Source organism: Alligator sinensis, unplaced genomic scaffold (assembly GCF_000455745.1).
Source record: "Alligator sinensis unplaced genomic scaffold, ASM45574v1 scaffold218_1, whole genome shotgun sequence".
Lineage (NCBI taxonomy): Eukaryota > Metazoa > Chordata > Crocodylia > Alligatoridae > Alligator > Alligator sinensis.
The window spans coordinates 1,803,406-1,816,157 of NW_005842083.1; the positions used below are offsets into that span (position 1 = coordinate 1,803,406).

Sequence of the window (12,752 nt, forward strand, 5' to 3'; positions counted from 1 at the left end):
GAGAATGCATCATTTCATGGGAGATACTTTTAGGCCAGGGAGTAGGTCTATAGGAAAGAATGGAAGCATTCATTTTCCCAACTAGATTCCAGTGTTCCCTATTGGGGATGTGAACTTGGTGTGATTATTGTTCTGCTATGGTAAACGTTCCTCAGCAGCCTGGTAACCTTTCTTATTAATGTCCCTTGGATCAGGCGATCCTAAGTTGATTCAGTTTAGACTAAAATTGCACAATTGGTAAGAATTAAGTCTGACTTATGTTTTGAACTACAGATGAACAAACTTTGAAAAGTTAAGAAAAATAAGTAGGTTCAAGCTCTCAAGGATTAAAATGCAGAAGAGTCATGAAAGTACATTAAATAAAAAATACATACACAATTTATTCCAAGTAGAAGGGGGAAAAATTGTAGAAATGCTATAGGTCTGTTTGTGTGAGCAAGTATCTTAAACAGGAAATCTAGAGCAAGTAGAGAAACTGAAAGGAATGGAAAAAAGATTGATCAATAAAGAGAGCTGTCTCTTTTTGTTTTTAAAGGAGTCAAAATGAGAATTCAAGGTCCAGTTCAACTAAATTTTTTGCCCAAAAGAATCAACTAAATGCTTCTTCAGTCACATTATATAAAAATAATTTGGAGGAAAGAAGTTGAATTATTATGTGCTGAAAAGGGTATAGAGAGAAAAGATAATCTAGGTATATAGTCCAAGTATTAAAGTACCAAATGCTTTTCTTCCTGCTTACTAAAAATTGAAGCAGTGGGGATGAGTATATGGTAATAGAAATTATCATGTGTAATGTGGAAGCAAATCTTAGATTGCTTACTGTGACAAAACTAGATAATTGTCTGGGATAGAGAGTCTCAGTATACTGAAAGAATGTTCCCAAGAAATGGTAACTCATGTAGCATGGATTTGGAGTGAATTTAATTTGAAGATAATGCCCTGTTGTTGGAGAAGAGCATGCATAGTGCCTGGAATCATAAAAGGCAGAGGATGGAGACGCAGACAACTGTAGGCCTGTTAGTTTGACTTAAATTCTGTGGAAGACCAGCTATCTTAGAACAGCTACTGAAGGAAAGACTAATCAAGGACATGATCGCAGAAGATTGGGCAAAATGCAACATGGATTTTGTCCAAGGAAGATCATGTCAGACTAGTATCTTCTTGTGATAGGGTAACTGACCTCTTAGAACAGGTCTGTTGGCTTGTCCTTATCCATCTAGATTTCAGCAAAGCATTTGGTACTTTCTCTCATGGGAAATTACAAGTTAAGAGGATTAATACTGTAATTTTGAAGTGGCAAAGGAGCTGTCTAAAGGAGAGATTACAACAGGTTATATTAAAAGAGGAGTTATTTGCTTGGAGAGAGATTACTAGTGGTGATCCTTGGGGATCAGTTTGGGGATTTATGCTGTTTTGAATGTATTCATTAGCAACTGTGGTGTAAGAAATGTGTGCCATCTCTAATTCAAAAACCCAAAGTTGAGAGAGATTTCAAGTGTAGAGGAGGATTGGATTATCATATAGGAAGAATCAGATAATATCTTGGAGTAAGAGAAATGGTGTGAAATTTAATAGTAAAAACTGTGAAGCCATGTACTAATGGCTAATACAAGGACCTTTTTCATAAGATTGTCTTATTGGGGGTTCATAGTCTGAAGGTGATGGAGGAAGAGAAGGACTTGATGTACTCATTTGGAGGATAACAATCAAGGTTTTTTTTTACGCAGCTGTGAAAAAACTAATCCAATTCGAGGGCAAATTAAGAAGGATGTAGAGAGACATATTACAGTCACTGTTCAAGCATTGGTAAGACCCCAATTAGAAGACTGTGGACAGTTCTTGTCATTTGACTGAAAAGTTCGAGAACTACTGATTTTAAACTTGAGACAGCCCTCAGAAAAATGTCAGTTCTTAGTTTTCACTCGGTTTTTACCACAGAAAGATAAAGCAATTCCTCTGTTGCAAAGAACTCTTGGGTTTATATTGTGAATCATGTTTGCAAACCTAACAGTGCTAACATTGCGATGCACATTACAGCACCCTTGAAAAGCTCTCAAGGCACTCCAGGGTGCCACAGAACCCTGGTTTAGAATCACTGGTTTAAATTCATTTTTAAAAAAATCTGGAATAGATGCAGAGAAGGGCTAATAAGGTCTTCATTTCCCTAATTGTCCTGTCTTGATGAGATGAGATTTAAAAGAGCTTGGATTTAACTTGAGGAACAGAAGAGGTTCAGAAGGGTAAATTATTTATAAAGAGTAATTTATTGGAATAAATATTAGGAAAGACAAAGTTATTTATGTTAAAGAACAATATTGTGTAAGAACAAATATGTACAAACTTGTTTACCTATGCGTGGCTTCTGGTAATTTTATATAGCAAGGCTTTTCTGGTTGCTAACAAAGGTTGGCCCTTCTTAAATATATATTATTTGGCACTTGTGGGGTGGAATTTTTCCTTTTTCCCTGTTTTCCTTCTTCTCTTTACTCCAAAGCTTTGGATCTTGACCTGTATACTCAAGTACTCCTAAATTGTAATGAGAAACCTCTGAGGTACGCAGTTGGTTGGTCTTGTCAGAGGTCAAGGTCAAACAAGTTGCCAGATTCAAGATCAAGGCAGGATTTTCTCAGACTGGCATGGGCTGTGGACTGTTGGTGGGTTTTTTGGGGTGGGGGGGCATTGTTTGGTTTTTTGCCTTCTGCAGTAGGGGTGGGTTTGATCTGTTTCCAAAGAACTGAGTATGCTTTACTTAAGCAATTTTGCATTGGTGAAGATTGTCTCTCTTCTATGTTCCTGTGGTGCACAGAATAATAGAAACGTAGGTCTGGAAGGTCATCTAGTCCAACTCTTTGCCCAGGGCAGGATTGTTCCTGACTAAACCATTTTAGATGGGTGTTTGTCTAACTTGCCCTTAAACACGTCCTATGACATTTCCACGGTCTCTCTGAATATAGTCTAACTGTTTAACCACCCTCATTGTGAAGCGTTTTGCCTAATATCTAATCTAAATTTCCCTTGCTGTGATTTGAGATTGTTGCTCCTTGTCCTATCCCTTGGCCACAGAGATAAATTTCCACCATCATCCCTTTAGGTATTTGAAGATTTATCACATCTCTTCCCCCTCACCCCCAGTCTTCTCTTCTCTGGGCTAGATAGTCTTTGTTCTTTCAGTCTTTCCTCATAAATTCTGTTTCCTAGACCTCTGATGTTTTTATTGCTCTCCACTGTACTTTTTCTAATTTGTCCATGTATACATGTATTTCTTGAAGTACAGTGCCTAAAATAGGACTCACTGCTCCAGGTGAGGGCTCATCAGCATCACATAGAGTGGAAGGATCACATCCTTTGCAAGTGACTGTTCTGTTAATACAGCCCAGTATGCTATTGCTTTTTATTTTTTTATTTTTTTGCAAAAAAGAGAGCACTCTTGGCTCCTCTTTAGCTGATGGTCCACTGTAACCCACCAGGTCTTTCTGCAGCACTGTGAGGTAGCTGGTCATTCCTCAGTCTGAATTTGTGCATATAATTGGGATGGATAGAACAGTTAGAACTTCATGCTATGCTGATCTGATATCTCTTTCCTTATCCTCCTTCTCCATTGTGGTTATTAGTCCCCTGAATTAAGTTGGGAACAAATGAAGCATGTTGCTTGAAAACTGCAAATGTAGGATATTTAAATGTATTATAAATCTTTGTTAACTTTAGCAGGTTTGTGCTGTTTAAAATAATGTCAGAAGTGAAGTGAGAACAAAAAGCAAGATAGTAATCAAAGTGGCATCATTTTAAAGTCCCATGGCTTGTGAAATGCCTTGGCCAGAAATGACTGACTTTATCACAGGAACACAGAGAAGTCTCTGGGGGGGCGGGGTTTGGGACACATGTCTAGCACTGAACTGTCAGACATATATATTCCTGGTCCTTTGGTCTAGCAGTGCATTTTTTGGAACCAGTGTAAGGCTGACAATAGCAAGTCTGAGTCCATTTCATGAAAATTGACGTAGTAGGTTTCTTTTCTTTCTTTCCCCCCTCCCCTCCTTTTACCTTTTTTAAAACATCTTATTCTTATTTCAAAAGCAATCTTTTGCTTTATAGTATGAAAACTGCATACTTCAGCACTTTTACATATATTGACTTGTTACTTAACTACTTATTTCTCCACAGGCTGTGATAGGTGTACAGTTGGTGATTACTATGGTGATGGCTAGTGTCATACAGAAGATCATACCTCACTATTCTCTTGCTCGTTGGCTTCTCTGTAGTGGCAGGTAAGATAATAAACATAATTGCTATGGTGTATATATATGGATGCGTTGACAATTGTTTTTTTTTATATATTTATAAATCAGAAAATTAAACTAATTTTAAACTATTTCCAGTAGAATGCCATCATCTGCATTGCTTGTACCTGAACCTGGATGATTATAGGACTTGAAAAAATAATAAAATGCTTGTTCTAAAGCAACAGTCTTATACTTTTAAGCTTCTCGTTCATAAAATTAGAGGTTGGCTGGCACTTCCTATTTTTAAAGAGATGAGCTACATAGCGATTTTTATCTTTTTAATATTGTTAAAAAAAATTCATATCTTGAGGTCCCATAATGCTCAACATTTTTGCAGTGCCTTGTGTTCCTAATCCCCATTTTGATTAGCCTTGCATGTAAGAATTTTTTTAGAAATTTACCCCAAATCCTATTTTCTGACTACTTCAGAGGGTAGGATTTGTGTAAATTTCAATATGCTGCTCTCTCACAACAATAGATCAAACAGACATAATGAGTTGCAAGGGGAGCATTCCCTGTATGATTGTGTCCATAATAACTAAAAACAGCAGCTGCTGTGAATGTAAATCTGTGTCTTAAATTTTAGAAAACTGTATGGCTTGCTTATTCTTCTAAAGAAACTCTGAATCATTAGAGGATATTGTCCTGCTCATAGTTAATATTCTCAGGATCTTAACAATAACCTTCCAAGTTATTAGTGAAATCCCAAATCTCCACTTTTTTTCAATGATTTCTCAAGTATACCTAGACTTTGGATATGCTGTTTACTGGTGTGTGTGTATTTATTTAACTTTTTCACTACCATTTTCTTCTGCATTTTATGGTTGGCCCACTTTTCTCTTTCTTTAAGAACTCACACCATGTTACAATGTGGAAAGCTCAGATGCGATTAGAAAGTAGTTATCAGAGTAGATTGGGGTAAAAGTTGTTTGAGCATCTGCTGGGTTACAAATCTGTCCCGATTTTTCTTGTTATGTAATCAATATTGTTCTCTAATGGTCATATTTTAAGTATTAATATTTAACAATGGCGTTTAAGTTAGCTTTTGAGTATATTGGGAATTGGTGCATTTTGAAGAGGGAGGGATTCTAGTAATGGGTAAGTGGATAATCTGAATGGAAACACTACTACAGTGTAGATGTCACTTCTGAGTTCATCTGCAGGATATTGAATATCACAGCACACTTTCAGGTCTTCTAAAATAATTTCAGGATAATTATTTGTGAAGTTCTGCAGTTATTTAATACATATGAAATTACAGGTGACATTTATCTTTTAACAGTATGTGTTGTGATCTTTATTCAAATGACATATTTTCTTTTTTTTACACCCTCTTTTTAAAAATACATGCAGCTATATAGCAAATGCTTTTGGAACACTTTTGATTTTGTATATTGTTAAATTTATGATTTTCATATTGCTGAACTTCTTAGTTTGAGTTGTATCTATTTTTTAAGCTTTGTGTTCTCTTAATGAGCTATGCAGGATTTTCTGTATAGATGTTGTTAGTGAATAGCTTTGTATTTCCACAGTCAGTATTAGCCTGATTCTTCTCCCAGTGACCTTGATGGGAATTTTCCTGTTACCTCTTAAGTCAAACAGTTTTGAAAATTTGCAGTATTCGTCTGTATTTGAATACCAGTGATTTGACTGCATTATTGCTTTGCTGACCACAAAAAAACCATCTGAATCTAAGTCTGAGGATAGCCTCAGTAACCTCATTTTGCTTAGGAGGGGGGAAAACATCAGTTTCTCCTCTAAGGAGAGCTAAACTGAGAATTTTCTCCCATCTGATCATGCATTTGTGTGTTCTTTTGATTTCAGGCTCTCTTCAGCTATTCATTCATTACTGAACTTTTTCAAGCTCTGATAACATCATTTTAAGTTATTTGCTGTCTGTTTTTGCTGCCTTCCCAAAGGCCAGCAGGCTTTTCTACCAATGTCTTTAAATCTCTAACAAAATTTATTATCTTTAAAGAACTAGGTAACTCATAATTGAGAAATTTACACTTTTTAACGTAAAAATGCGTGCTAGCACACACACACTTTCTCTATTAAACTAGGAATTTGTGTATTCTACATTTAAAAAAAAAAAAGCACACAAAAATACAGACCTTTGATAGGACAAATAGAATGTAAAAAAAATGCTAAGTTATAGGTTTCCAAAGCAAGTGAACCTTCTATCATTGATAAATGGGAGAACAAATGCACTGTTTTTCAGTTAATTGAGAATCATACTCCTCCAATCTTTTACTGTCAGTAAACTTCGACAAAGTTTAATTGTTCATGTTAATTGTGTGCATGTAACTTGCAGGTTTAGGTGCTTGCTACATGTGACTTCCCAACTTTAATCAATTAATCCCAACCATAAATCACTTTTCAATTCATACCACCTCTGTCTTTCAGTTTTTTCCCTAGCTAATGGCCTTAAACCACATATGCTGAGGTTATGTTTACACTGTACTTCCTGTGGTTTGACTGCTGCTAGTACCTGAGCTAGTTGACCGTAATGTATATCCTGTCTGAAATAGATTTGAGTTACACTTTTAAAAAATTTCTGTTATACTAAAACCTGTGTGTCTTCAAGCATCTCTCTGGTTTTTAGATTATAAACGCTAAAGCTTTTCAGCCAATAAGCAACATCATCATTTGCATGCCTTTTACATTTTTGTCCCTGGGATTTCTGTGAGCTTTTAAAAAATAACAACCAAACCCTTATTTACTAAGAACCATGTTTGCAAACAGACCTGCAATGAGGTCTTGTACCTAGGTATGGTTTAAGCATCCCTTAACTCTGCTACTGTTGACAAGGTACTTCTGTCCAAATTCTTGTTCAGGACTCTTCTCTGGTGTTCATCCTAAAGATGCAGTGGAAGTGGCACTGGATTCCACTTAAATGAGATTTTTTTTTTTAAACTCTTCTTATTAGCAGGACACAAGTTTTTTTATCTGTTCAGTACAGTTTTATAGGTTTGATGGCTGCCTTAATGCAAGCTCTGTCCTCGCATTGTACTAAAACATTTTTTTCTTGAATGTTAACTGCATGTATTTTTGAAGATGAACATGAAGCATTTTGTCTAATTATTTTTCTTATTGCTTACTCGCATTTTCTCACGTCTGTAGAACTTCTTGTTTCTGGGCCCAGTCTTATTCCTTTCCATTTAACTCCTGTGGTAGTGTGTTCAGCTCCACAGGGACTCCTCCTGGGTTTAGGCAGCAGCGCAGCTCTGTGGGTCCCGCCACCAGTGTCTCTGAACTCCTGTGGGAATGACTCTAAATTCTGAAGCAGGTCATATCTCCAAACTTTTTGACATTTGTGCCCAAGTCATACAAAAGACAGGGAGGAAAGAGCAACACTTGATGTTCTCTATAGCCTTTGAATTAAGCATTTTTGACTCGTGGGCCTGATTTAACCTAGCTTTGGACCTTTTGATCTATCTCAGATATGACTCTTGTTGCACAAACAAATCCTTCATTGAAGACTACATAGATTGAAAATAAATAATTGAATAAAGAAATTCACTTTCATACACCCTAAATTTAAAAAACAAACAAACAAAAACGTAAATCTCTTGACTGATGCAAAGTCCATAGTTGTATTATATTAAAACAAGTGAAATATAGCCTTGAGTTTCTCTAGGAAGGCCTTAATGCTAGCTGTATGAGTGTTCAAACAAAAAGGTAAGATCCCTGTAGTTTATTAATATTGGCATGTTCAAGAAGAAGAGGTTTCTACACAATCTAACATTAAGAAGCCCTGAGAAAGCAATTATTCAAGTACTACACAGATTATAAACCACATCCTTTTAACCTCCTTCTATTTGAGATAGCAATACCAAGTCATACTACTCCTTATACACTTAAGTATTTATTATTTGTATTACCATAACATCTGGGCACCAAGTAGTGTACCGAGACTATAGTGCTAAGTCAGACAGATTTCTGAAATTGGGACACTTCTCTGATACCCAGTATTATATATTTAATTTGCACAAATAGACCTTATAGCTATCATAGCATTCATTCCCAAAGCAATTTCAAGAAATTCTAACTTCTGACATATAGCGAAGTCCAGATCTTGGGAGAACTGATAGTCTCAGGGCAGAGAAATTGCATCTGCTGTATGCAGGGGCGACATGTAGGGGGTGTACGTGGGGGCAGGAGCACCCCCTGAGCATGCTGGTTCACCCCCTGCAAAAAGGCGCTGCCAATGCTGCCGGCGGCATTTGCGGGCAGTCTGCGGTCCCTGCAGACTGCTGCCAACACTGCTGGCAGCGTCTGCAGGTGGTCGTTGACCCCTGGTCAGTGCTCGCCAGCGCCAGCAGCATCTTCAGGAACTCGCGGCTTACTGCTGCCATGTCCCCCCCCTCCAGCTGCCGGGGGCACGCATCATTCATGGCTGTATGCATATCTTTTATGCAGCTGGAGGCTTTACTTACCAGAATTCTGTGAATTCAGTCCTTAAACCAATGCCATTTTTTTGGTTGAAGTAGTCTCCTTGCCTCCAGATCCTGGGATGATAGATAATGACGATAAATAATTAACCTTGTTTGGGCTCCTCCTATTTGAAGACTGCTTATGTTTCCCACCATTGCAATAGGATTTTCATGGTAATAGATCTCTGAATCTTAACACTTACCACTTTCTTAAGGAAAATTATCTGATTTCCTCCCTGCTTCCCTCCTCTCTGGTAAGGCACGCAGATGTGGCCCACCCTAGTGACAAACGAACATCCAGAATAGAGATGGAAAATGGCATCCCATGACTGGGAATTGTTTTTGTGATGGGGAATTTCCCTATTTGAGGTACAAGTTCTTTTGTTTCTTCCACAAGGCACACACAACACAATCTGTACTTTAGCAAAGTAAAAAGTGAATTACCCTTGTTTTTGCAGGTGGTTAAAAGGCAGGAACTCCAGAGAGCAGTGTAGTCCCCTCTGTCAGTGATTGGCTCTTACGTTTCTGCTCCAAAGCTAAAAGCAGGCTGAAATACCCGTTACAAATTTGTAGGTTTTACTCCTTGCCAAATGAAAATTTTCAAGTAACTTTTTTCCAAATCCATTGTTCATATTAAGACCAATAACTTCCTTATCCACATTTCCATCCTTGAATGTTGAAGATAATGCATGTACTTAGAACAGACTAAGGGAGAGCTCACTTTTAGGCTCCCGCAACACATTACACTTAAGACGTGATTAACTAGTTAATTTTGTCTTAAGTTGTGACCCAGCCACATATTCAGTCAGTTAACGGTATAATAAAATGAGGAGTAAGCCACTAAGTTAGTTCACAAAAAACGTGTACTAACTTTGTGGCTTGTTCGCATCACGCTATTAATTGAATGTTTGGCCAGGCGCTCCTCTGTGGCTGGGAGCCCTGTCAGTTGATGGTGCTAACAGCTGCAGGGGAGCCCCATGTGCTTCCATGACTGGGAGGCCTGTCAGCTGATGGGGCTTGCAGCAATGGGGCTAGCTGACGTGGCCCCCTCCTTCCCACCCCAAAACAAACAAAACCAAAGTCAGGGCAGGAAACGGTATGCTAAGGTCTGCATGGGAAAATAGTGTGGTATAGGTAATAAAAAACTTTTGCATTAGCTATTCCAGAATATTTCTGCTGCATCAGCATTTTTATTGAATAAAATTCACTTTTTATTTTGGAAAATTACCACCTTTGTGAGTGGAATAATTATCCTAGAGCAAAATAATTCTAGAGTAGTGTCTGTACAGCATAGTTACAGTGGTATAATTTTTCTGATTTGCTTTTCCTCTGTAGACATGGGCTTAGTTACCATGTGTTTTACCAAGTTCAGTGGCAGTGTTTTCACAGTTAAGAGGGTTTTTTTTTTTAAATGTAATGACTACCATTTCATTCTCTTACTAATTTAGGATCTGAGATGCTTAAATACTTGTTTTAATTTAAAAAAAAAATCCATTCACCTCAGATAAAGTGAAGTTTTGACGGTTTAGGTTGAATCTCATTCGTACTGACACAGGTGTTTTATTGAAGTGCTGTAATATGCAACAATAATAAACAATAAATTAAAAATAAAAACAAAAAATAATAAACAAGAAAGGTTTTTGTACCTCCTTGGCTGCCTCTGACATAGGATGACAAATCCAGGGACGAAGACAGCCTTATTTGCAACATAGTGCAACATTTGCAACGCAGAGCAACATTTTCACAAAAGGACTCCCAGATACCCAGGGGAATACACGTCCAGCCTCAACTTCTCTTGTGCAAAATGAAATTTATTTTCTACCTAAGAAGACTTAATACAATCTTTAATTTCTTCTTAGCCTGATGAAGGGTGCATGTGCCCAAAAGCTTGCAAAGGAAAAAATATTTGCTACTTTTTAGTTTAATAAAAGTCATCACCTCTGAACCAAGAGTTTTGTAATATGCAACTGAAACTTTTACATAAGTACGTTAAATGCTTCTATTGATATGGTGTTTAACTAAAAAAATTTTTTTCTCTTTTTAGTTTACGATGGTATCAACATCCTACTGAAGAAGAACTACGAATTCTTGCAGGGAAACAAAAAGGGAAAAGCAAAAAAGACAGGTAAATGCTTATTCAATTGTCTTGAGCGTGTCTACATAAGCCATGCAGTGACTAGATTGCCAGCTGACTTTGGCAGATCTTGTCCGTGTTCATGCTACTCAGTAATTTTATAACACAGTGAGTAGAATATTATTTCAATGTGAAGCACACTGCCTTTGTTCAGTGCTTTTATTTTGAATTTCTTTTACTAATCTTTGAAAGCATTTGGCTTAATTCTTAGTCTAAAAATAACCCTTCAAATCTGAATGTTTAGAAAGAAAGAAATTCTTCTTTGTCAGTCTTTTCCTGATAGTATCAGTCAAGTTTCTTGTTACATGTCATTGCTCTTATTTGTTGTAGTTATGTATTGACTTGGGATCTTGAAAATTGTTCTCCAGTAAACTAAAAGTGGTCAGTGCCTTCAAATAAGGAGGACTACATATTGTCCCTCATAGAAAACTGGCCATTGAAACTGCAAGGATTATTTTTTATCATTGTATCAAATTTAGGGGTGTTACTGAAAGACTGTACTTGCTCTACCTTTCTTAAATATTGTAATGTGAGTAAAAATAGGCTTGTTAGTGTGATGTATAAAGCTGGCAAGGTCTTGGAACATTTGTCAAAAAAAAGAATAATTAAAGGCATAGACGTATGTGGAAAATAAGATAAAATGCAGTATAGATTTACCAAAAATGTGTGTTAACTGGCTGTCTTTATTTGATTATGATAAGTAACTGATTTTTGCAAAGGAAATATAATAAAGAATTTCAGACCTTCAGTAAAGCTTTTGATACAGTATTGCATGTGAAACTGGAGATGGTGGTTTTGCATAAGAATTATAAGGCAATAAGAAACTATTTAAACGGGCAGACTACAACAGATTGTGCTGGGCCAAAACAGGTTACTTGTGGAGTTCCTTAAAGATGGTATTATGACTGATTTTATTAAATGTTTTTATTTATGACCTTAACACAAAGTAGGAATGTGCTAATGATATTTAGTGAGGACACAAATCTAGTAAATAAAATTGAGATTCATAATCTATATGGAGGAGAAGTGGAATAACACAGGAAAAACTAGCTGATTAAGATTGTAGTAGAAATGGATTGAAATTTAATAGAACAAAGTGTAAAGTCATGCACTTAGGAGATAATAATAAAAAAAAGTGTTATCATGGAAGCTTGTCATCTGGACTTGAGAGGGGAAGAAAGACCTGAGTATATTAGTAGATCACAGGCTGAGCCTCCAGTCTGATACAGCCATGGAAAGCAGAAATGATCTCAGGATGCATCGGGCAAGCTATGTGGGTGTTTCAGAAAGTAACAGCAATTTTGAAATAAAATATATAGCTTGCAGTGAGTGGGAAACTACAGAGTAGCGGGGAACACTGAAGCCACATTGTTTACAGCTATGTAGAGAAATGATGTTATCCAGTAAACGATCATTGCACACAATATGGTTTTATTTCAAAATTGTCATTACTTTCTGAAACTGCTTTGTAACTCCATTAGAAAAGACAGGGAAATATTTACTACATATGTAAAAGGAGCTGGTAAGAACTCACCTGGAATTCTGTATAAAGGTCTGGTAGTTCATGTTCAAGGAAGTTCAATTCAATGAAGAGGTGCGCAAGAAAGGCTACTAGGATGATCCAAGAAATGGAGAGCTCACTTTGAGACAAGACTACAAGAAGTTGGTTTGTTTAGGCTACAGAGAAATCTGCATAGAGATGATTGCTCTAAATACATGCAGATAAAAAACAACATCAAGGGGATGAAGAGCTATTGAAACAAGGATAATCAAGACACAAGAACAAATGGGTATAAATCAAAAGATTTCTAACCATCAGACGAGTGAGGTTCTAGACCAGCCTCTCGGACATAGTGAGAGACAAGAAACGTAATTGATTTCAATATGATGCTAGATTAGTAA

General features: G+C 36.8%; 1 protein-coding gene across 6 annotated transcripts in view; it reads left to right on the top strand.

Moving 5' to 3' along the window:
• Positions 1-12,752, top strand: part of TMEM161B (transmembrane protein 161B) — a 107,612-nt gene that overhangs the window by 9,877 nt on the left and 84,983 nt on the right. For 5 of the 6 annotated variants that reach the window (XM_014520070.2, XM_025204481.1, XM_025204480.1 and 2 more), the window contains 2 exons: positions 4,162-4,265; positions 10,761-10,841. In XM_014520070.2, coding sequence (XP_014375556.1) covers positions 4,192-4,265; positions 10,761-10,841 — 155 coding nt within the window. In that variant the 5' untranslated portion in view covers positions 4,162-4,191. Of the gene's footprint in view, positions 1-4,161; positions 4,266-8,975; positions 9,086-10,760; positions 10,842-12,752 lie in introns of those variants that run through there. The other variant, XM_025204478.1, reaches the window with a different exon arrangement.